This window comes from Vicugna pacos, chromosome 5, assembly GCF_048564905.1.
Source record: "Vicugna pacos chromosome 5, VicPac4, whole genome shotgun sequence".
Taxonomy (NCBI): domain Eukaryota; kingdom Metazoa; phylum Chordata; class Mammalia; order Artiodactyla; family Camelidae; genus Vicugna; species Vicugna pacos.
In genome coordinates this window covers 87,133,765-87,160,644 of record NC_132991.1, presented here as the reverse complement: position 1 = coordinate 87,160,644, position 26,880 = coordinate 87,133,765, and the positions used below count along the sequence as shown (strand labels likewise).

The 26,880-nt window shown below is 35.7% G+C and overlaps 1 protein-coding gene across 1 annotated transcript in view; it reads left to right on the top strand.

Moving 5' to 3' along the window:
- SPHKAP (SPHK1 interactor, AKAP domain containing) overlaps positions 1-26,880 on the top strand; it is a 136,370-nt gene that overhangs the window by 12,122 nt on the left and 97,368 nt on the right. Inside the window, exon 2 of the mRNA XM_006207964.4 lies at positions 20,899-21,004. Coding sequence (XP_006208026.3) covers positions 20,899-21,004 — 106 coding nt within the window. The remainder of the gene's footprint in view (positions 1-20,898; positions 21,005-26,880) is intronic.

Sequence of the window (26,880 nt, the reverse complement as noted above, 5' to 3'; positions counted from 1 at the left end):
GAACTCATACGCATTTGTGGTCTACTCATATTTAATTTGACTTTTTTTAATGACTGTGTCTGACAAGTTACAAGCAGTTTCTTCCTAATGATTATTAGATTATTAACATTAAAGTAAAACCAACTGTTTTAGAATAAATACATAATAAAATAGAGTGCTAAAGTTTTGTAGGATGCATTTCTCAATTATTTATTAAATATGATATTACACATACATTTTAAATGTATGTGCATATCAGTTTGTATCAAGGGTTTAAAATTAAACATACATTTTATATTTTACACATTTTACATTTTAGTGCACTTTGCTCTGGTATTAAAATGCATTAAATAAAACGATAGGAATTTTTAAATATTTAGTTTTGTTTCCAAAGATACAAGGAGAATTGATCATTTTCTCTCTTCTTACTTCAGGATTAACATAAGCTAAAAAACACAGTTAGTTGCTATTGTCCTAAAAATCATAATTTTTAACATAATAAGAATTCAGTAAATGATTTTTGATACATTGTGCCTATGAATAGCCTTATCTATTCATTTACAATTTAAGGAGCCAGTTCTCCCACTTAATTTATGCTGACAAATAAAGTAAATAATTTATCTGGGTAATCAAAACCAAAAATAAAATTCAGATAAAAATAAAAGACCAATTGGAGACTCCTTTTCTAAGTGAAATCCTGGCTCCACATAATGTGCTCATTGCTGACTCATGCACTCAATATAACCTGAAGAGTTTTACGTTTTCCTTTTTTTTTCAGAATGAATCAACAGTGCTTCAAAATAGCAATTAAAAAGTGCATACACTTTCCTTGTGTAATTATCAACAGATCAGTGATCTGACCTGGCATTCTGTTAAATCATTAATCTTCCTTTCTTGCAATAATGGAAAAAGTGTGGTGACTTCATCAGAACCATGTCATTTAGATAATGAGCTGCATTTTCATCACATGAATCACTACAAAAGAAGTGTCCAGGGAAGGGACTCAGGATCCAGAAGACATGTTACCCAAAGAAGATTTTTTGGGGGGTGTATAAAGTATATATAAAGTATATATAAAGTATAGTCAGTTTAGAATCTTGTGTCAGTTTCTGGTGAGATTTGCTGATACTAACATAGATATAGAGATATATATATATATAAAATAGGTAAACATGTTCACATTGTATAGCACAAGGAACTACATTCAATATCTTGTAGTAACTTAAAAAGAACATGAAAATGAATATATATATATCTAGATATAGATATAGATATAGATATGTTCATGCATGACTGAAGCATTATGCTGTTCAGGGAACCTTTTATCCCAACGCTACTCACTCTCAGGCCTTGCAGATTATAGCCATTTTTTAAGAAGGAAAACAATATGGACAAAATGCTAATGATAACATTTTCCTCAGTAGTTTTACTGGGTCTAACATATTTCCCATAGGATGGATAAGAGCATATATAAAGAACGAGTCAGAAAAGTTGGAGGCCTAATACAAATTTTAACTTTGAAGATTATATGGGACTGGTGTGGATGGTTTGGAGTGGGAATAAAATGGGACTGGGAAGCTTGAAAGGAAAGAATGAAACCTAGTGACTTGAACGCCATCTTTATCATGTGATGATAATTGGAAATTGGAAAAGGGCACATAAATTCTCTACAAGGAAAACTGAATATCACTAAATAGTAAATAAAATTAATACATTAGATTGGAAATTTAACTTCAAGAATAATAAAATCTATAAAAATCAGTTCAACTATCAATATTTGAAAAAATAAAAAGTAAGCCGAATTGTGTAATCAACAAATAAATGTCTAGTGTTGACTAGACTGGATAATTATAATTTTTCCTTCAGAACTAGACGCTAACATGACATGTTTGTCACAATATCATAAAAATGTCAGTTCTGTAAATATATTCAATAGCGAAACAATATTCAATCAGTTTTTCCAATTATTCGTTCAGTTTCTGGATTCTCAAATCAGTCCCTTGTAAACTATATGTCATGTCATCAACCTCATCAGTTTTCTCTTCCAATTTTAACTGATCTCACTCTGACAGACTCTCATTTGGCAACAGTTTGATAGGTGATAAAAAGTTCTTTCACACCATTTTCTTCTTTCTGAAATCCTGAATTTTCTGCAAGACTTGTCATTTCAATTGATTAGCATTTTATTTAAATAAAACTTACAACCTCTTAAATCATCAACAGACAACTACCAAAGTTGTTGATGCCATAGATGGAGATAAACACTCAAGTTAGGTGGGGAGGGATCCTGACTGGAGACTAACTGTGAGCTGTCGGTCCATTAGTTAATGAAACTTTTGCTTTCTTATACAATCTTGTAACTGCAAAGACTGGGTAATGAATAACAAGGACACCTGACCTTTGGGGGGACAACTTCATCCTGGGGACCAACTTTTTTCCTCTAACCTCATCTGTTTGGAATTAAAGTGCATAGAAGCGGCTAACCCTAGGCTCTGAAGAGCCTGATGTAGGACCCTACACAGCTCAAGGGTAATTTCTTAGACAAAGAATATAAATGGTTTACAATCAATGTCCATCAAAAATAAAAAACAAGGTGAATTCCTAGTAACTTGTAAACACCTTCCATCTTATATTGACTCCTTCCACGGGGTCGCTGTTCTTGTTCATGACTTGTACTTCTAAAGCAATATGAGTTTGAACCACGCTCTGATTTAATACAGCACAATAAATAGCAAACCTGGAAACATTTCTGCATGCAGTACTGGCAACCCTACAAACAAGACATTATAACTGATTAACACACACTTAGTATAAGGGCACAAAAGCTTGGGGGTCAAGGTGGCAAGAACACAGAATCAAAAGTTTTAATCAAAGGCAGTTTGCAAAATTGGATTACATGTCATGAGGATTTGTGCTTCTGAGCAAATTAGCTATTAGGGGGTGGGAGGAAAAGGATTCAAGGATAAAGCCCAAGTTGTTATCGTTTGGAAATTTGGGGTTGATTATAACAGTAAAAGCTGAGCTGAATTCATAAGGAAAAGTTGATCAGATAGAAAAAAGTTGACTTTGAGATGCAGAACATATAGAGAGAGACATCCAGCAAGCTGTTGGGTATTCAAATCTAAAGCTCAGGGGAAAGTCTGGAGTGAGAGATTGAATCCAGACAAACCTATCAGTGGAATGAGATCTCTCATGTGAATTGGTTAAGAACAGCTCTTTTTCTCACTCATCCTCCTGAATTCTCATCCTCCTGAATTGTGAACATTTTGACATATATACATATATATATATATATAAATTTTCCTGATGGGCCCCATATTCACACCACAGAATTGGCAATAGAATTCAGTTTCTTGGACTTTGGAACTTTCATACCCCTTAAGACATACCTTAAATTTGCCTCTGGTTCTTCTTCCCACTCCTGGCTGTTTTAACCACCTCTAGACTGGAACCGGATGTGATCAGTCTCTTGACACTATTTTAAGTCTTTTTCCAGACTATGCTGGAAAAAGATGAGGTGAAGAATAATCACAATTATCTTACAGGTGCATATTTTATTTTCACATAGCCCTCTGAGGTCTGAAAATGAGGAAAGTAGGTGATGAACGTAGTGAATGGACAATCGGGGCAATAAATAGGAAGTTGTTTGGATGATCAACACTGAACATCAGCACTGATTAAATTCACTGGATAACTGGTCAGTTCTCTCCGTTACTTTGCCTTAATGCAGTCACAGAAGAAATAAATAAATCTGCCACTGTGTTGCCCATTCTACTGCATAATTCCTGACCTTTTGCAAGCACATCAGTCATAATTAGCTTTGGCGAGCTTGGCATTTTGTTGTGCCCTTGGCATTTCCACATCAGTCCTGTGTGTTTTGCAGCAGGCTAATAACTCCAGCTTAATAAAAAGCAACACTATTTAAAATTTGATTCCTTGTTTTTCTTGGTAATTTTAGTCTCCCTTTGAGAACCACAATTATTCAGCCTAGACAAAATAACTACTGTCCGTCTGTGGCCATCTAAATAGTCTGAAAATATTTCAGCTTAGGTGTTTATTTCCAAGTCTAGCCAATGAAGGCTGTCCTTGCAATTGTAAAATAATCAGACACCCAAATTCCATTGGTCTCTGTTGGCTGTCCCTGTCTTTAGGTACATATACTGCTCCCTAGCTTTCTTCCACTGCCTTCCCTCCAAATAATCCCATTTTTTACCCTCGTATTAATAAGTCAAAGTAGTAGAAGCACCTGCAATGAGGCAAATGGACTCAGAAATCCTCTGAAAGCAATTTCCATAAAGAATAACCATAAAAAGAGAATAACAGATGTTGCATTGCTAATTATCCAGCTGCTCCATTCTTTTCTCATCGAGTCCTACTGTCTTAGAGACCGTGAATGGAGAACCTTGAAATATTCAGATACATATTCAATCTCTCAGTTCATTTGGATATTTTTTTTCCATGATAAGCAATACATATCTTTGTGAGCATTAAATTTACTTTTTCAGGCTGTGTAGACAATGCTTTGAAGTGGAAAAATCCCAAGGCATGGAATTGGAAGACTCCGGGTTAAGACCATATTCTTTGATGTACTTTGACTTTGGCAAAATTATTTAACTATCTTGAACTTGTATATTAACATTTCCTGATCCAATTCTTAGTATTTGTGTGCAGAAAAAAAAAAATCTAGGCAACCTGTGTGAAAATACTCACTACATAAAAGTGTTATTCAAATGTTGTTTTTTAACCTCTCATATATTTTTACTTTTATATATTGCTTTTTTGTCTCTTTCCTCCAATACAACATAAACTCCATGAAAATGAGGATTTTTGTCTGTTTTATTCATTGCAGTACCTTGAGCACTTCACACAGTTCTTAATGCTCGATTTTTATTTGTTGAAAGAATAAAAAAACATGTGCAGGCAGATTTTCTACTTACTTTCCTCATTGCTTAGAAAGGATATGTTCTTTTTCTTTTTCTGCTTGCAAAGTGGCCAATGCAACTATTAACATATTGTGAGAAAGAAATCTCCTTTTGATTGAATTTCAGAAGAAATTAAATGCTTGTGTGTTTCTAAAGGATCTTGCTTTAGAAAATAAGCAGCTCAGAAGTAAATCTGGCTCAACGACCAGAAAGTCGAGGGTATATGTAACTGCGACTGCTTACTGAGGTCGGCCCTTGCACTCGTAATGCAAGTTGGATAAGCTTGGTTCCATCTGCAGTGGAGAAGAACAGATCAGGAATAGTAACATAAATAAAGCTTCTTCATGATTCTTGTTTATTGTTCTCTCACCATCGGCAAGTAGCTGCATGTGAGACATGCATGCCAGATTCTTCAGGAAATCATCATGTGGACACTATGAGGGTAAGAGAGTAATCTTATCTCCAAGTAGGTCTTGAGGGGGAATGAAGAGTCGTTCTCTTCGTTGGCGTTTCTTTACGTAAATCTTTCACAAGGGAAGACACTTCTAACCATGATGATCTTCTATATAGGGCACATTCAGTTCTGCTGTGCCAAGAAACAGGCTAATAAACTGGACAGCCTGCTGAGCTCCCTCCCTGAGCTACAATTAACAATGGTTCTGAGACTTCCAGGTCTTGCTTTGCCCTCTTTGGCTGTTCCACATAGACGTTCCATTTCCTGTTTGCAACTATAATTTGCTATAAATATTGAATTTACAGGATTTATCTTGGAAATATGTTTATAGCACTCTTGAACACTTTACAAATAAGGGAATAATTGTTTGAAATCCCTAAGCCAGCTGGAAGTCTCTTTACATAATCTCTCTGGCTGGATTTGCTGTCTGCTCTCAGCTCACTGTTCTCAGTGGCATCTAATGAGGCAATGTATAAATCTACTGTGCCAATGGCTAAATTGTCCTAATAATGATGAAACATGTTCATCTGCTCAGCCTCAGTAAAATTCTGTGCTCCACTTCCCCTAGAATGGATGAAATGTGATTTCCAAGAACAAGTCAGTGGCTATTCTTGAATCTTGACCATTTGGCAATCTATACAGTTATAAAATCTGAAATGCATACTTATATCATATTTATCTTGTGATCTTTTCAGTGAACAAACTTTTTGTGTTGCTATCATTCATATGTGGTCTAATACTTGGGGTTCTCCTTAACAATAGTTGCACATAGATTATAGCTATTAAATAGTTTGTGTTCCAGTTGCTTTATTCTCATCATCTACTTTGAGAAAGAAAATAATTTTTACTCTTATTAGATTTTTATCTCAGAGATAGCTTCTGCTGAGTGAGTGAAAATAGTATTCGCTGCTGACCTTAATGACAGAGATGCTGGTATAATTGACTGAAAAATTTACCTGTAAATTGTGCAAAGATATAATTTAGACAGTAATATCCATTATTCAAATTTCTGAAGTGCTGCTCATATAAGAACTTTATTTTTTAACTAAAATTTCCCCTTAAATATAATAGCTTAAGGGAACACTATAAAATGTCCCTAATAGTCTTTGCATGTCGAGAACATATTACATGTTGCTTGGCTCACATACTTTTTTCATCAAGTGGAAAATGTAGATATATTTTTGTCCCTTGAAAGCTCAGTGTCTTTGAGCATTATAGCTTAGAACCTAATATGACAACCTGCATTTGTCTGTCTTTTTAACAATTAATTCACTCGTTTTTTTCTGTTGCATGAACTCATGAGAAAAGAGAAAGTAGGTGTTTATCTCCTTCATTTTTACAACTCATTTTAAAACATGATCATTTTTAAGTTGCTTTTTTTTAACTGAACTAGAGTGAAAACTCATGGAAAAACTGATCATTCTACCTGTCTCTCTAATATATTGGATTGTGCTTCCTAACTTTCATTAGGGTAAAAATGCTTCGTGGGAAAAGCAATTTAGATCTGGCAGGGAGGCAGCATGCATTCTGTTTGAATTTTGTATATGAGTCACTTACCTAAGGTATTTCTGCAAAATGAAATCTACAAACACAATGACAAAAGTATTGTTACAATGAATTTATAACACACAAAATAAAATTTAATAGGATTATTTATTAATCAACATATTGTGTTTTCTCTACCAGAGTATTTTGATATATTGTGTAGACATAGTTAATGATAAGACGAGAAAATGATACAATAGAAAGTAAATACAGACTATAAAGTCTAGACAGACCAAAAGATGGTTCTTTGAAAAGGCAAATGAAATTGACAAATCCATAATATACTTAATTTCAAAATGGGAATGAAACACAAAAGCAATTGTAGGGATGCAAAAAAGTTAACATCACTATAGATACTAGAGACAAAATTATGTTAATATTGTAAAGCATTATGTCAATACACGAGTATATAACTTAGATTAAATGGGCAATTTAAAATAAAAATATAACTTACCAAAGGGACTCAAGAAGAAATGGAAACCATGATTAACGTCAAAGATATTGACTCTGTGGTCAAAACCCTTCCAACCGAAAAGCTCCACTTTCAGAGAGCTTTGCTAGAGAGTTCTGCCAGACATTTGATAATAAGTAATTTCCATAGTACTCAAACTCTTCCAGCAGACAGAAAAGAGGGGAATACCTTCAATTTATTTTGTGAGGCCAGCATAACCTTGATACCAACATGACAAAAGAAGAAAGGACATACAATCACTCTCATTCATGATCACAGAAGAAAAAATTTCCCAACCAAATTATTAGCAATCTAGGTCTCACAACATGTAAAAAGGATAATACTTTGCTATCAAACTGAATTGATCTCAGGAATTCAAGACTGATTTAATATTATAAATCAATTATTATAATCCATCAAATTAGCAATCTAAAGGGGAAAATATGGTTATATCAATTAAAGCAAAAAAACTTGATAAAAAGCAACATCTTTTTACAATGAATTGAAAAAGAAACACTAGAAAATACAAATAGTCAATAACTTCCTTAATGAAAATCTATAGCAAACAATACACAGTGATGTAAATCTAAGGATTTTTTTTTTTTGCATTACTTCATTCAACATTTCACTGAATATCCTAGCTGTGCAGGAAAGGAATAACAAGAAACAAACAAAACAAAAGAGGTATGAAAAAGAGGAAACCAAAACTCTCTGCTTTTGTAGGTTTTTTTTTATTGTGTACATAGAAAATCCAATCTGCAGATAAATTATTAGAACTAATAAATGAGTTTAGCATGCTTACTGACTATAAGTCAAAGCACACACATAAACACATAATGTTTGTTCCTATGAGCCACAAACAAAAAGTGAAACTTTAAAAAGAAGATCATTTATATGCTATCAATAAATACGAATTTTCTAGGACTAAATCTCAAAAAAGCATGCAGGACCTTTCTGGAGAAAATCATAACCCTAAGCGAATGACATGAATTGGAGATTATGTGACCACAGATAGTCACTTACTGACACCTGGTGCTCAACCCCGTGCCCCCACAACAGGCATCTCCTGCTTCGATATCTCGGATATTTTATGGCCTTAGTTCTCTGGTATCTCCATCCACACAGTAAAATTTTCCTGACTTCTAATGATGTACCAGTAAGTACCAGCAATAGAGATGCAGATATAATTTCACTGACTCCTTTTCATTTATTTTTTGTTCCTATATATATTGATATTATTCTTTTTATATAATTATACTGACTTTATAGCCTTTGAGATTTTGAGGTTTTGAGTAATATGCTATTCATTTGCACTGAAAAAGGAGGTTAAAGCATGCCTACAGGTAAGCACTGTGCAGAAAATTAAAATTTAAAGGCATTCAAAGAAGCTGGAACAAATGTGCATAAAAATCTGTTGCCCTACTGCTCTCTTAATACTAGTCTTAATTTAAAATGGTAATCTTGAGAAGCGCAAACCGAGCGCCTCACGTATAGATACCCATAAAGCAGGTTGCGAGCCTCTAAAATTCTCATCTACAAGACATAAATTACATTTGATGCAAAGAAGACATGGAGCCCAGTCCCAGACACAAACCCAGCATATTATCCAAAACAGATGCTATCTGAATATATGCATGCAATCTTTGAACCCTTTTCTGAGTTTTTTTTTTAATTGTTTCAACTTCCATCATCTAGCTACTTCTGTTCTTTTTAAAGGCAGCCTACTGTGTGTCTTTCTCTTTGAATGATACTAAAACATTTTCTCCCCACTCCTCTCCTGCTTCCTCTCCAAATCCGCTGGTGTTCATAACTCCTTCTCTTTTGTGGATGTGGTCCTCTCCATCAGCCACGTGGGTAGTTGAACCAAACTCACCTAACTGCCTCTCTGCTGCCTTAACCGCTAGGAGATACACCCAGGAGTCCAGGCTGGTTGTGGGGTGAGGGGTCCAGGGGAATATACGCCATGTCATGGCCAGGGCCTCTTATCTCATTCCAGCATTCTATGGGCCCCCTGGGTTCCAAACCCTCAGATTTTGACCCTGACTTTGCAGGCTTCCTGGTTTATGGTGTCACCTTTGCCAAACTGCAAGTTGCGCTGTGCACCTGACCTCTTTTGAACCATAAAATTTTACCTGTTTTGTACCCCATCCCCTTGGGGTCCTGCTACCCTCTTCTAGTTTAAATGACTGACTCCAAGTCACTAGTAGGGATTCCACCATCAAGAATAGACAGGTGGTGGAAACCTCTAGTGTTCTAGAGTTTTCCTCATTCTTCCAATCACAGAAGAAGGATGTTTTCCTGTTCCATTTTCACGAAGGTCTAGACCTGGTAGTGTGTTTGGCGAAGCTCTTCTGAGACTCAAGTCCCCCTCTTTCCTCAACAGGAGACGTGATCTAACCTGGTGCAGCCGTAACATCTCCTCCTGCGAACCCTCCCCCTTGTTTGCACTGCTTTTCTCTGGCCCCAAGGCCCTCATAAAATGGGAGCACCCTAAAGAAAACCAGTACTAAAGAAAGTTAGCAGGTGGTACTATGGGAAGACATCAGGGCATCGGGGAAAGAGCACAGACCGGGGTCAGGTTCATCTAGGCTTGGATCCCAAATTAAGCCACTTAACTTTCCCAATATCAAACTAGTAAAAGCGACAGTTGAGGCCGAAGTTTAAGTCTTCCAGCTTCCAGCACAGTCGTATTTTCACTATATCACATGTCATAATATTTTTTTAAATTTTGACATATGTATTTATATCAACTTCAAGCCTTCTCACATGGCACATTGTTTAATGTGTGGCTGTTGTTACATGTTTCCTCATTCTATTGGTTTCAAATATTGCAATTATAATTTACCTGAGTGTTTCCCTGATAAAGAAAATGACAGTTCCACTTAAGGTTTGTATTATTTCTAGCTAAATGTTAGTTTCACTAACTTGTATTTCAGGGCTGTAGACTCACAGACAAAAGCATGGAGATGGAATTAAATGATTGTGCTTACCTTTCTCTGACAATTAAAGATAAACCACTAAGATTTTTAGGTGGTGCCATTTATTGACCCTACCATATTTACTGAGTACTGACTAACTGGCAGACAATGTGCTAAGTATTTTGTAGGGTTCATTAGTGAATCGGATGTTCTTTTTCGTCTCAAGAACTAAAGAACGAGTTTGGGAATAAAATCTGGCAATTTTAATTCAACTTCAGTTAGATTGGAAGATCCCTCTTCATTCAACATGAAATACAACTGTGCCTTAAAATGGAGATTGATACACACGAACATTGATAAGTAAAGATGTGTTGAGTGAGTTGTGATTTCTCCAGATACTGTCTCCGAAAGGAATGCAAATCACATTCTTTGTTGGGTGTATAAGTAGCTTGCTGGATAGCTTCTGAAACCTCTGCTATGGCACCAGATAAGTCTTCTCCAAAATCCGAAGAAAATTATGTATCAAAGTGCTTTACTTCAAAATGCAAAGCAAAGGTAACTCATGGCGTAGTAACACAGTTCTAAAGACCTGAACGAAGAAAATCTGAGGGGAAAAACTATGTCAGGGATGTTTCCTATTCTGAGGTCGCATATCAGGTATTTTCCAGGTTGATACTTGTGGTGAAAATGAGTGTAACAACATGCTCACAAAACACGCTGAAGTTAAAGGCGGCCCGAGCCCACCAGGTGCTGCCTGGGGTGGCCTGACTTAGCAGTATTCCAAGAAAAGACAAAAACTCAGATTTTTAAGGTGTGTTCTTTCAGTTTTCAACTAAATTATTTGTTGGCAACTAATTTAAAATATTTAATACTGCACAGTTTGTGAGTTCTGTCCAAACTCCCGTTGCTAAATATTTTTGATGTAAAACTACCTCTATTTTAAATGGATTCTATTTCTATTCATAAATTTTTGACATTTAACAAGCTGTCCCTTTTAAAATCATAAAATGAAAATGCATTCATGACTAGGGAATAAAGTTAATTGGACTCTATGAAAATAATCTATAATTATAATGATACAAACTCCAAGTTCACACAGAAGATCCATTTATTAAATCTAATTTGCTTGCCACATGGCTGAGAGCAAAAACCATCTGGGACGGGTTATCCCTCCTGACCTTTTTAAAGGAATATTCGTCAACTTCATTCTAACACAGTGAGTGTTATTTAAGTTTTTCTTGAAAGGCTTTCTATGGGCTTTGGGTTTTTTAACAGACAGTCTAATATACCCAATTACGAGCTCAATAAAAATTCTTGAGACTATTAAGATAGTTTCAGAAAAATGAAGCCATTAGCATTGGCTGTCCTTCCCCATCAGAAGAGCAGGAGATACTCCTGTTGAGGGAACTGTATTTATGGTGTGATGATGCTGTTTTAAGCTCTGCAAGTAGCTCCATCCAGCAGCTTCCAAGATCTCTGCTCTGAGTAAAGTCTCATTATCCAGAATCAGTGATGTGTTCCACAGGATTGTTGAAGTTTAATTTCCTTTTGCCAGTTGTCTACATAGACAATCATGAAACTGGTAAACATCCCCATCCCCCTGAGATATGTTATGAAAGCAAGATGTAGGTTCATACACAGTCATCTGTGATAAAGGATTCTTTTTATAAATTGAAGTATAGTCAGTTTATGTCGTGTCAAGTTCTGGTGTACAGCATAATGTTTCAGTCATATATATATATACACATATATCCCTTTTCATATTCTTTTTCGTTATAGGTTACTACAAGATACTGAATGTAGTCCCCTGTGCTAGACAGTAGAATCTTGTTATGTATCTATTATACAGAGAGAGCAGTTAGTATCTGCAAATCTCCAACTCCCAGTTTATCCCTTCCCACACCCTTTCCCGCTGATAACTATAAGTTTGGTTTCTACCTGGAGATTGTCATTGTAAGTGAAGTAAGCCAGAAAGAGAAAGGAAATACCATATGATGCCACTTACAGAATCTAAAAAAAAAAAAGACACAAGTGATAAAGGATTCTTAGATATAAAAGCTTTGCCATGGAAGTTACCTTTGGTTAAAGGCAGAATTTGCTGGTTTTGTTGGTTTTATCACTTCTACCAGCCATGTTAATTCATTTTCACTGCAGTAGTTGGATTGTCTGTTACCTTTTGTGGCACCTATGAGAACTCATCACTAAAATGGTAACCTATATGTTAAGATTGCAAATTTCACTTGAGTTTGAGGGAGAAGATTTTTTAATAAACAGAGAAATGTCTTATGACTGTAAATATAATAGAGTTTTGCACTTCCAAATTTTTTATAAGCACTGGATTTCCAGAGCTTACAGAGATCACATTTTTAAAAATAAGGATCTCTTTTGAGTCACACATACACACAAATACATACATATATTTTATTTATATATATATATGTATTCAATGTAAATAATTTAGAAAACGTATGAAGGAACACAAAAAAAATCACAAGTAACCCTATTACTCAAAGATGACTTCTTTAATATTTTCTTGTTTCTATGCACATGAAACTATGTATAGATTTATGTTTTGATTAGCTTATTGATTCAACAGGCATTTACTGAGCTCCTATTGTATGCCAGGCATTATTCCTGGACTTGGAATGCGTTATGAAAAACCAGCAAAGATCCCCACATTTTTGGGGTTTATAACCATCAGGTAGGACAGGGGAGAACAGGGAGGAGAACCCGTAATAAATAATTGATATAGTAAATAAGCACGTTCTATAGAATGCTAGAAGATACCGAGAAAATAGAGCAGGGGGGAGAGACTGGGAAGCCAGGGACAGGGAGGCCCGGGTGACAACAGGGTCATCGGGGGAAGCAGCGTGGAGAAGGGGCATTTCAGAAAGACTTGGGGCAGGTGATAAAGGGGTCTTGCAGACCCCCAAAGAGCATTCCAGGCAGAGGGGATGTCTAGCAAAGGCACTCAGACAGCACTGTGCCTGTCCTGTTCTAGAAACAGCAAAAAGGCCAGCGTGGCCAGAGTGGCGACAGGGATGAAGAGTGTGAAGGACTCCAGGCTTCAGCGGTGAGGGGACTCCAAGCACGTAGAGCCTTGTCGTCCACGGCAACGACTTACAATTTTACTCCAAGTGAAATGCAGACCTACAGCAAGGTTTTAAGCACAGAAATGACCTGATCAATCCTTCATTTTAAAAGGGTGCTATCTAGGTCAACAGTTACATCGTATAATATTTTGTGTTCAACTCTTCCTTCAGCAGGGGAGTATTTTTCCATGTCATTTTGTTTTTACGGGAAAGAGGCATCGTATTAATGTCTGCATGCTAACTCTATCAAAGTACCTATTAGAGAATGTATTGTTTACTTTCTGTTTTTCTCTCTTCGTAACGTTGAGTTGAACATCTTGGTACTTAAGTCTTTATTTTGGTGTCTGTCCTCTAGAATAAATTCCTGTAAATGGCATTACTGAGTAAGATTCGTGACGTGTGTTTGGATGGCTTTTCATGAAAGTCACATAAATGAATACCCTGAGAATCAACACGTGAAATATGACATATTATTTTGATCAACAGAATAATATGTTAGTTTTCCTTAACTTGAGACCAACAGAATTCATTCACTCAATTATTTATCAACAGACTTCTTAAAATCTATACTCTACAGCAACCTACTAGACACATTGTTATGACACAGACCCCTATTTTTCACACACACCTACATTTCTTACTTTCTTCTTCCAGTTGTTTTCTCTTCACTATATCATTTTCACATAACTGACTTTAAATGCAAACGACTGATAAAAAAAGGAAGTTCCTACTGTATAGCACAGGGAACTATATTCCATACTTTGTTAATAGCCTATAATGAAAAAGAATATGAAAAGGAATATATGTATATCTGAATCACTATGCTGTACACCAGAAGCTAACACAAGATTGCAAATCGACCATACTTCAATAAAAATAAGAAGAATAATTTTAAAAATGTAAATGACCAACATGCATGGTTCAAACCAGGATTTCGTCCCTTTTCCTCCCTCTCGTAAAGTTTCTTTGTTTCAGTTCATGATGTGGTGTTGATGAGACCTGAAGCAGAGGCTTCACAAAGTATCTCAGGAGAAAGGGTTTGCCAAGCAAATGAAGGGGGCAAACAGAGACACAGAGAAAAAAAAAATATATATATATATATATGTCTTAAATTAGTCTTGTGTGTTAATTAAAGTAGTGTTAAATTTTTGTTCAATTAAAGTAGCATTTAAGCAATATAACTACTTTCCTCAAGAAATAACTCTCAGTTCAAATTTTCACCAAAGTCAAATTAGTCCTCTGGAAGCTTTGGGGCTTTGCTTCAATGTTCTGGATATCTCCCCGTGTTGACAAATGTAAGACTGTGTGTCTCAACAGGCCACATCCATGTGCAGCTTTAGACTAACTGAATGTATTCTGTGTTCTCTTGGATTTAGAAAAAGTTTTAATTATTCTTTATTTTAGAAGTTCATAATAATAGTCAAGGGTCAGCATAGGTTTGCATGGATTTGAGAAACTCAGATGTGAGAACAGAAAAGAGAAATGTCACTATAACACGCAAAAGGTCTGTCTGTGTTATGTTTAATACCAAAATATACTTAAAATCTAATGAGACCCTTAAGAATAAATTTACAGGGCTTAGTGCGGTATCATTTCTCAGTCTAATACTCCGTGTTTTCCCTATGCCAGCACACGCTACTGCTTTACGGAAAAGCCCTATTTAACCACCAGAAGAGTTCCGTGACAGAGCTTCCATTATAATCTGCATTTACAGGAGGAAACATGCTTAGAGAGGTTTGAGTCAGTTCCATCCAGCTAATAAGTGGTGAAGTGGAAACTTGAACTTAGATGTCTCAGATACTGAAACACTAGGGTTTGTCTACATGGGGACTCGTTTAGAGGTCATGGTTGTGGAAGCAAGGGATTAGGAGGAAAATTAGGAGTCACAGTGGAAAGTAACGTGGTGTAGAGACAAGAGAAACAGGGCAAATCTCAGTTCAGTTGTTTGCCAGCAATATTAAACTTGGATTACATGTTGACCTCTAGTTCTTAACTTCTCATCTATAAAAGGAATGTAATTAAAAGAGTGTGTGAAATATTGCATAGATGCTAAGTACCTGCCATGCATTAAATGATGTTAATTTTTTAGAAGTAATATACAGAAGATGGTATAACAGAGTGAGGCACTTGCCCAGTGCTTTGGTGGAAAATCAGAAATTATCTGGGAGCTGAGGTGAATACTGTAACATATGTTTTCAATGTATCTGAACTAAAGTCTAGATGCAGCAGAATGCAGGGATATACGTGGTGTGTTATGACCATCCAAATATACACCTAAATTTTCTTTTAGAAATAAAGCACTTTCAGATAAATATTTCTACAGTAAGCATCAAATGGTCTTCTATATAAATGCATATTCATGAAAAACTAACTTAGCAACAGTAATGGGTACTTTTTGCTGACATTAACATAATAGTTTTGCACACACCATTTGTAGGACGTATGTTTTCAAAAGTTTCCCCATAGTCCTCATTAACAAAAGGGGGAAAAAAAACCAACTAAGCTATCCTGTTCTTTTGCTTGATCTTCTTATCTGAACAAGACGTTATAGTTTCAAAATAATTTCTTGAGGTCTTGATAAAGCTGAGACTGTGAAGCAGCTTTTTGAGGTACAAAGATAATAAAGCCCTAGAGTAGTGATTAAATTCTTGAGGTCGTTGCTAATCACCACCTGTTTACTCAGAGGTAATACGTGGATTTGCAAAGCGCAGCATCTGACACATGGCATATTGTTCGATACACGTTATTTTATTATGTATCTACCAATAAAACTCTGTTCTACAGTACAGCCCTTTTTTATGTTAAGAAGCTTACTATTTGATTATCTTTCCTATTATAATCTAGTTTTTTTCTGTGGTATCTGCTTATGATGAAGTTTATGTTTCAGTGGATATATCGGATACATTTGAGAGTTTTCTGAGTGAGAAAGTCTTCACTGAAAAAGTATTCAGTATAATTTTTCAGGATAAAAGGTTTCTGCACAACTAGCACTGAAAATAGGGAAATTGCCAGCCAGTGGTGTTTACAAATTATATCCCAAATGAAGTAACAATGCTATAATCATGTCTTTTTTCTTGATAATCAAGATGAATTAGAGGATAGCTAATTTGTGGCCATTCTTTCTTCCAAGAATGAGCCACTCATTTTATGATTAATAATAAATGACCCATTTTCACTCTCTTTATTGTCACTTACTAGTACCTCACAAAAAGTACACAAACTTAGATCTGCAACATTTTCACTGATCTGAGGGCAAAATGATAGTAAAGTTTGTCAACTGTCTTTTCTTAAAAAGAAATATTCTTCGTTCTTAGATAATATATTATTGTTTCCTTATATTGTTTAAATATCCTTTCTTTGAAAAACGAAGGTGAGAGCAGAGGTCATAAGGGATTTTAAATGTCCTTATTTGGGAAAATAAAAGATTGGCTGCTTTCTAATGTTATTGTTGTCGTTGTTTTACTGGTCCAGGAAATCAAAAGGTCTGGAATTCACCATTCTACAGTTACTCAGCTGCCTTTCAATATTAAAACAGGACACATAACAATGGTTTTGAAATATTTTCAAGGTTAGATAGTTGTTTCCTCTGGTACATTTATTAAAATCCTACAGTCTTAATGGGGACTTTGTAGGTCTTCCAGCCACTGATAAGATGGTGACCTATTGGATTTGCATAGATGACATGATAAGAAAATCATGCTCTGATATCTTCAACCTAGAAAAGAAAAACATGAGTGTAGAAGGAAAAACAGTGAATTTCTTACAGAGATGGAGTAGAAGACTGTACAGTGTAGAAGAAAAATTTTGCACCTGAGACTTGTCAAAGATACAAGACATTTTATTTGGGCCACTGCAATAGGGGAGAGAGATATCAGTATAGAACTGATCTCAGATCCAAATACAAAGAGAACAATTGAAGACTTATAAACATTGGACAGAGGGAGGGGGTCAGTGGTTGCAAAATTAATAAGAGGAGATATCAAGAGTAGGGGGAATCCTTGCTAAAATGGCCTGACAGGATTCTTGCTATTGGCTGACCAAGTATGTAGATATTAAGGGTGAGGGATGAGGATCTTGATCAAATATCAAGGGTTGGGAATCTTGCTAAACTGAAAAAACTGAGCTCAGCAGGCCAAGGTCAAGATCCAGGTGAAAGGTGACTCAGAGGAACCTGACTAAAGTTTGGTCAAGGAGGGTGTATTTGTCAATAGACTGGTCATAAGATGAAGGTAAAAGAAATTAACACATCAAGTGATTTTTAAAGCAAATCAGGTTTTTTAAATTCAATTTATTTAAAATTTAATAAAAAATATAAACGATTCACCCATTTCTCCCACCCCCATCTCCCTCTTGTTAAAAAAATACACACACACACACACACACACACACACGTGTACGTATTTTAGATTTCACAAAATAGATTTTATGGCATTTGTCTTTCTCTACCTGATTTGTTTCACGCAGCACAATGTCCTCAAGGTCCATCCATGTTGCTGAAAAAGGCAAGATTTCATTCATTTTCATGGCTGACTAATACCCCAGTGTGTGTGTGTATTTTTGCATCCATCCGTTCACTGATGAACACTTAAGTTGTTTCCATATCTTGGCTATTATAAACAGTGCTGCAATGAACTTGGGGTGAAGATACATTTTCAAATTAGTATTTTTGTTTTCTGAGTAATATCCGGAAGTAGAATTGCTGGATCATATGGTAGTTTCATTTTTAATGTTTTGAGGAAACTGCATACTGTTTTCCATAGTGGCTGCACCAGTTTACATCCCACCAACAGTGTAGGAGAATTCCCTTTTGTTCACATTCTCTTCAACAGTTGTTACTACGCCTTTCGATTATAACCAGTCTATCGAGTATGAGGTAATATCTCATTATTTATTTGATTTGCATTCCCCTGATGATTAATGATGTAGAGCATTTTTTCATGTACCTGTTGGCCATCTGTATGCATTCTCTGGAAAAAAGTTTACTCATATCTACTGCCTACTTTTTAATTGGGTTGTTTGTTTTTTCACTATAGAGTTGTATGAGTTCTTCCTATATTTTGGATATTAACCTTTTATCAGATATATGATTTACAAAAATGTTTCCTATTCAATAGGTATCAATTCTGTTGATGGTTTCCTTTGCTGTGTGGAAGCTTTTTGTTTTGACATGGTCCCATTTGCTTATTTTTGCTTTTTTTTGTTTGTTTGTTTGCTTGTTTTTGCTTTTGGCGTCAGATTTTTAAAAAATTATCTGTGAACATACTGCCTATATTTTCTTCTAGGAGTTTTATGGTTTCACGTCTTATATTCAGGTCTTTAACCCATTTTGAGTTAATTTTTGTATATGGTATAAGGTAGTGGTTCAGTTTCATTCTTTTACATGTGGCTGTTCAATTTCCCAACACCATTTATTGAAGAGAGACTGTCTTTTCCCCCTTGTAAATTCTTGGCTCCTTTGTCATAAATTAATTGACCCTATATGTGTGCATTTATTTCTGGGCTCTCTATTCTGTTCCACAGATCTGTGTGTTTGTTTTTCTGCCAAGATCACACTGTTTTATAGGTTTGTAATATATGTTGCAATCAGGGTGTATGAAGCCTCCAGCTTTGTTCTTTCTCAAGATTTCTTTGGGTTTGGAGTTTATGTTTCCAAAGAAATCAGTTTTTGAAAGACTGACCTAAACCTCTAAGCTTCATCTAACAAGTTAATCCCTTTAGCTCAGGGTAAAATAAGGACATTCAGTTTAGCAAACTTTCATTTTGAACTACACAAATGTGTAGTTTAAAACCCTCTAAATTCTAGGTTGTGGCATGTTTTTAAAGTGTCTTTAACTAGAGCAACTTGATACCTTGCTCAAAACCTCTTCTGATAGATGTGAGCTTTTATTTTTCTTTTCAGTGTCAAGATTAAAGGATTTAGTATAAAACTCAAGAGTAGATATCCTTAATAGAATTGAAACAATCAGACCACTGGTAATTACTGTATTTGACTGAAAGCATTCTTTAAGTGAGGAGAAGGTAAGAATAAATCTTACCTCTTAGAATCTGTTAAAATTGTCTCACTTTCACTGTGTTTACTTGACTCTTTAGCAACAATAGCAGCAGGATCCCTTTTCGTTAGAACTATCCCGGGAAATCCTTTAAATTATCTTCTCGGATGTGGCTTATCTCACCATCTGTCACCACTGCAAAAAAATTAGCATCAAATTCAAATACCCTTTTGTGCATAATCTTTTGAGGTCAGCCAGGATGCTCAGAAAGATAAGAACAAACAACATTAATAAATACTAACTGAGCATCCATCCCTGCCTAGCTCCACCCTCGGTCCTAAGGGGCTCCTGCTCTTCCAGTACCTAGAGACTCAATGGGGAGACAAACACCACATAATTATATATCATTTTGACAAAGGCTATAGCAGGACAAGGTTCAGAGTGCTGTTGGAACACACAAGAAGAGTGTCTATCTCATTTCTTGAGTCAGGTTGAGGGTGGGAATATGTGAGTTGGGGAGAGGTGAGAGTGTGTGCATTTGTGTGTGCACTGGGCAATGCGTGCACTGGAGAGGAGTCATGGCCTCTTTGGCAGAGAGAAGGGGGGAGGGAGATGCAAGACATGATTTATAAATAAAGACCCAAAGGATAGAGTAGGAATCACCCAGGAGGAGGGAGGGGACCTGGGAAGGATGTTTCTAAAAGAAGTAATATCATGTGCAATGGCTCAGGGGCAAAAGGGAGCACATATTTAGTTTAATATGTCAAATACATGCTTATCAAGTTTCAATGGGCATATGAATCCCCTGAGTTTGATATCAGAGTGAAGATTCTGATTCAGTAGTTCCAGGGTGGAACTTGATCTCCTGGGTGTCTAACAAGTTTCCAAGCAGTATCAACGCTGCTTGTTCACAGACCAAACCTTAAGTAGCAACATACAGACAACTTGATTTCCAGTAACTGGACACTTTACTCTGGTGAAATAACTGAATATTCCCTAAGCCATTTTCACTACTGGTGGTGACCTACTTATTCACACTGCATGAATCATTAGTGACTGTGGTATGATGGAAACTCAGAACCTCATTCATATATGACAGTGTTCTGCAAGAGAGTCTCCTTCTCTTCCTGTAATATTTTTAAAGTCACTACTTTAAATTCTGCTTTTGTATCTTCTCTCCCACCTTGATCTTCCTCCTCATTGAAACGCATTTAGCAGTTTCAGCATGAAATCAGTCTGAAAGGATGTGCTTAATAAATACTGTCAACACTTGTCAAAATCAAAGGAAAATGTCCCAGGGAGGTATCTGCAGCCTTATGCGTTAGGAGCCAGTTATAAGGCTGCACTGTATCTTGACAGAAGTTCTTTTAATGTCAATTTGAACTCATTTTAATAAATACATGAGTTTTGTGTTCCTGCCATCTTTGCCTCATTCTGTAGCAGCAAATGTGCTGCTTCTCTAGAGACAACATAGTGCTTCTTCTTTTCAGAATATGTAGATGACTCACTGGAATGTGTTCTCTTTTTGTGTTTTGGGGCACGAGCAGCAACTTGGAGTCACCCCTGATGTATGAGGTTCCGGAAGCACAGCAGGGCAGCGCTGGTGGCAGCTCCGGAAGTAGCCTGGGTAGCTCCATCAAGGCATGTAAGAAGGTAACCCTGCCTAACACCACTCTTCTCTCCGACTGAACTTGAACACTAGTTTAGTTTGATTTTTCAAGTACTTTTTCTAAAGCAGAAACAGCAACTAAAACAAATGACACAATCACCCACAATTTGCTTTCCAGGATAACCCTCTGATGACATTAGAAATGTAATTCCTGGAAATGATCAGAAAACTCAAGCATTTCATAAATGCCTGATTAAAACATACTAAGCCTCCAACACCACACCTATATCTCCAACCTCTTCTAGTATCTCTTCCCACACTTAGCCATGGGCAACCATTTCTTCTTGAAACTCCTTTTAGAAAAATCTTCACGAGTTTTGAATAGCTCAGCTTATTATATTAAGCTCCTAAGTCTGTATCTAAGAAAGATTCCTGGAGGTTCTCCTTTTGCTCTTTTCTTAAATGGAAAGGTAAGCTTGGTTATTTTTTTAGGAGAAACAGAATTGCTTTTTCTGGAATATAGACTTTAGAACTGATAAGTAAACCTTGCTTTAAGACACTTGCAGAAAGTTGTCACTTGAACAACATAAAATCATCTGATTTAACTGTCTCATTTTTCCAGACAATCCAACTGGAGGTCCCAAAATTTAAAACAAAATGCCGAGTTCCCCATCTAATTCTTTTGTACTATTTGATATTAAAGTCCAGAGGAAAGTGTGTTTCTTTCCATGAAAACTTAGGGGAAATCACATTGGATTAGTTCATTTACCATAAAAAAAAGTTAAATTATAAAAAGTACTTAGAGATATAAATTAAGACGAATTCTTTTACTAAACTTATTGTATATGTGTATATGTATATGTACTTATGTATACATAATGTACATTGTATATTATGTATATATCTGTACCCAGTTAAGCAGCCTTATGTATTCTCTGCTTGTGCAATTTTGTAGTTTTCAAGTACCAAGGAAAACAAATATCAGCATTAGAGAACATTCATTGAAATAAAAAATAACATTAAACATAATTTTATAAAAGTATTTGTGTGCATATATTCATAACAAAATATAAAAATGAGCCTGTCTGATTAACTAAGGGTTCTTATTATAATGTATTATATGATCCTATTCTTTCTTCTTTTATAAAATTCTTATAGAGGAGTCAGTGCTATAAATTCCAGTTTTTAATGCAAAACACTGAAGTATTATAAGTCAAAGTGATTTTGAATTACTTATGAAAGAACTAAAGCTGCAGGTTTTCAAACCCTATGTATTGTCTATTCAACTCTGTAACTCTAAATCAGAAAGTGTTCACCAGATGCTAGATCTTTCATACGACTAAATAATTTTTAATTTACTCTAATTTTAAAATAATTATTTTTTATTGATTTGAATCCCTGTTGTACTTAAAAGAAGGATTGAGGCCACACTGCCTGAATTTGACATCCAGTTCTATCATTACTAATTGTGTGATCTGAAGCAAATGACCTCTTCATGCCTCAATTTGCTGATCTGAAAATAGAAGATGATAATATTACCCATTTCACAGGGTTGAGGTGAGGATTCAGTAAGTTAATAAATGTGACATATTTGGAACAGTGCTTGGCATATTGTAAGCCCTCAAAATAAAGATCACCTATGACTAATATTATTCTACAGAATGATTTTATCAGCAAGAAAACAGTGCCAGAAAAAATTCAATATTGACATTACCATGCTGAGAGTGTATTTTATGATCTGCTATCTCAGTTACACTTATCTCCCTAGAAGAGAGGTATTTATATTCATTTTTTAAAAGTCATATTTGGAAACTACTGAACTAAAAAGAGCTATTTGGCACTTGATATCTACTAGAAAAAATGAAACCAAGACTCAATCATCTATTCTAAATGACTTCATATATATATGAATATATTCATACATATATTTATTCATATATATATAAATATATATATGAGCACCAAGACCTATGGGAATTTTTAATCCATACAATGTGATTCTCCAAAATAGTGCATTTAAAATGATGGAACTTCAAATATTGCTGAAAAGAGAAAGAGAGTTGCTGGTGGGGAGGGGGACACTAGAATTCCCTGTGGTACCTCTTGAAGTTGTATCTCACATAGACGTCGCCTGATGTTCCCTCCTTTTATAGGATGATTCCTCCTTACAAGACAAATACAACCCTCACTGTTACACTGAATAATAGGGACTTTCCATTAAATGGGCCAAATTATTATAAATGTTATCCTGTTATGTTTGTTAAGCACTACGTGACAGATCTTTATATTCTCTTTATAATGAATCAAAATCTGTTATCTCTAGTGAAATGTTGTGTGACAAACCTAGACTTAGAATCCGAAAGTCCAGGGTTAAGTTCCAGGTTTCCCATTTTATTGTGTGATCTTAGGCCATAAATATATATGAATTTATATATATATATGAAATTAAAGTTTTAAATCTAATTCTACTTTTTCCACAATTATTTCTAGAGCAACTATGAGTAGGTTGAACCATAAGAAATTGACTTTTAATGGATCAAATTTGATCAAATAAAGGTAATTTCATACAGTTCCAAACTAAATACATTTAAAATTATGTTCAGTCTTGAGGAGAGACACAAGGATAGATCACAAATGGCCCCTTCTCTTGAAGAATTTACAGTCTAGCTTGGGAGATAATAATACTGGATTCTCATGTGAAAAGTCAAGCAATAATTCATAAGTTAAATAATTATGTAAAATGACTATGCAGTGATATCACAAGATAATATAAATTAAGTAACAACTGAGTATTATGGGTATTAATAGTTAAGCACAGAGAGCCTGGACCTGAAAGATGAGCGGATCTTAATTTGGACTTTGAAGCATGATTAAGGTTTGAATGAGTGAAGAGAATATCCAACCAAATTTAGGAAAAGTTGCTACAAATTAAGGCAGGAGAAGTCAGCACCTATGTGTGATGGCAGTAATTTTCTAATATTCCTAGTGTGGCGTTTTCATTTTAAATATTCTCTTAAGCTTACATAATAATTACATTTAAAGGTGGTTAGTAGCCGTGTGTGCCACACATCATACACCATATGGGCTACAGTTGTTTTCCTTGCCTTCAAAAAACTAGCTCTCCAGTGTTTCTTCTTCTTTGCATCAAGAGCATAGGCCATCAATGAAATGCATGAATATTGAGTTTCATGCCTTTATTGTATTGGTATGTATTACTGCAAACTGATTTAAGTGTTTTTAATTGTATTAATCACAGATAACAGGACTGGAGAAATGAGGATCTGTATGTTCATAAATGGACATATAATGTATGTTCTGTACAAAAGTAGCAAATGGAACGAGGACAGCTCTCTCTCTATCTTAGAAATAGCAAGGCTGTCCAGCTGAATCACCACTCTTCACAGTCGATCAGACTTCAATCAGAGTAGCACAGATCATTGAAATCTATCGGTAATTCCCCAAACTCATTTCATGTAATAGCTTCATCTTCTTCCCCATCAAACTTCCTTATCAGAGATGACATATTGTTAAAATAACCAGTGGAAGAAATAAAGCAAGGGTCCAGAAGGTAATGCATTCGTTGGATAATTGGCTTCTGAAAAAGTTGCAAATTGAATGGAATCTGTGTGCATCATAGTAAATCTCTAAGGGTTTTGGGAATCCAACCCAGGTGTAATTGCTTCAGCTTCTTGTTGCTGTTGGGAAAATATGGTCACTGTGGAAGCCATAACTGTGGAAAAAAAATATCATCAGGAAAAAAGACTTTGGTGGACTTATTTGAAGGAGGAACTCCTTAATATAAATTTTTATCAGTGAGGGACTTTCTTTCCCCAGAGCTCAGATGACCATACCATCCAGTCATAGCTACATATATTGTCCTGGCATTTTATTGATAGACACTCCCTCTTTGTTCTCAAAAGTCCACTGGTATCCAGTGTTATATGATTTTCCTAGCTCTAGCTTCAGAATTATTTTTTCTCTTCCTTCTTCCCTTCTTCTGAGTGCTAAGAAAGTCATCAGATAAATTCACACTGAAGTGTTAGTGGTTCTGTAGCTTAATGTAGCTGTGATGAATCAAATCTGGTTTTACTTAACTACGACTAACTACTATGGCTGAACTAACACTGTTGCCCCCTCCCTTAACTGACATTGACAACTGAGTCTTCTCAGCCTGGACATGTCTTCACAATTCTACTCATTACAAAGTATCAGTCCACCTACGCTGGAATGTAAGCTAACCTCTATGTCACCTTAACTGAATGAGCACCAAGACCCACGGGAAGTTTTAATCCATACAATGTGATTCTACAAAATAATGCATTTAAAATGATGGAACTTCAAATATTGCTGAAAAGAGAAAGAGAGTTGCTGGTGGGGAGGGGGACACTAGAATTCCCTGTGGTACCTCTTGAAGTTGTATCTCACATAGACGTCGCCTGATGTTTCCTCCTTTTATAGGATGATTCTTCCTTACAAGACAAACACAACCCCATTGTTACACTGAATAATAAGGACTTTCCATTAAATGGGCCAAATTATTATAAATGTTATCCTGTTATGTTTGTTAAGCACTACGTGACAGAGCTTTATATTCTCTTTATAATGAATCAAAATCTATTATCTCTAGTGAAATGTTGTGCAGCAAACCTGGACTTGGAATCCAAAAGTCCAGGGTTAAGTTCCAGGTTTCCCATTTTATTGTGCGATCTTAGGACAGCGATGTGAGTTCTCTGACTCCGATATCTTAAAAGGTGGTGTGACGTTTACATACAAAAAGCTTTGTGTAAGCCCTTAACACATAATTGATACTCAATAAATATTAGTTGATTCAAAATAAATGACCTTTACACAAGGGCAAAATTTCTTTAACTAGAATTTAAAAACTAATCCGGACATTGCTTCCAAACGGCCTTAATTATGTCAATTATCTGTTAGACTCTCCTCTAGTTTGAAAGCATTATAGTCAATGTCATATTTCCACAATGGCTGGACATTTTCAATCAGTGCTTTAGCTCTTAGATGGAAGATTTGCTTTTTGGCACATAGTGGAACAAAGTCTCTGAACAGGATTCATGTGAGGTAAGAATTGTTGGAGAAAAAATCAACACCTCAAATATCCTTCTCTTTTTAATGTCATGTTAATTAAATCCGCCTTAAGCTTGGACTTATCAAAGGCAGCAGACTGAAAACACTTCTGGCGCCCAGAGGCAAAGTTTGATCTTAATATGACATCTGATCAGCGCTTTGAAGTTTCAAGAGCATTCTTTGGCATAACTGGCCTCCTTTAAACTGACTTAAATTTGCTGTCAACAGTGGCACAGATACATCCAAAGCAGAACAGAATGGATGCCCCTTGATGTTTCATCGTAGGCTATGAAATACATTTTCATCTAAGCTCATATCTTTTTGATGACATGTAATTAACAAAAGCAATTGAATTAATGTGCGCAGGCATGGGCAGACAGATTGAGAGGCTTTTTCAAAATCTGATCCATATCTCTAAAGACGTTTTTTACTGGTCAGAATTATATTGTTCTTAGTCAGAAGCCCCAGTAGTAATTCCGTGAAGTAAATGATGGAAAATAGCTACAGTATTCTGTATTTATAGAGACTGTTTCCTGAAAGGAAGAAAAGTCTTTAAAAATATATAACTAAATAAATAAAATTAAAAACAAAACCAGTGTAACTAAGCCGTGTTCATCTTTTTTATAGAAGAAAGACACAAGGCTTTTCCCTCTGCAGTGCAAAGCACTCAGAGCTCTCTGAACACTCTCTTTTGCTCAAGCAGCCTGGCAGTGACTTTCAGGCTCAGCTTTTGGTACTGGAGAATAGACTATTCTATTCACGTTGTGTCAAGCAACAAAGTGTCTTGTTCTATTGCCCTTCTGCAGGAGTAATCAGAGGCATTGAAGAAGCAGGG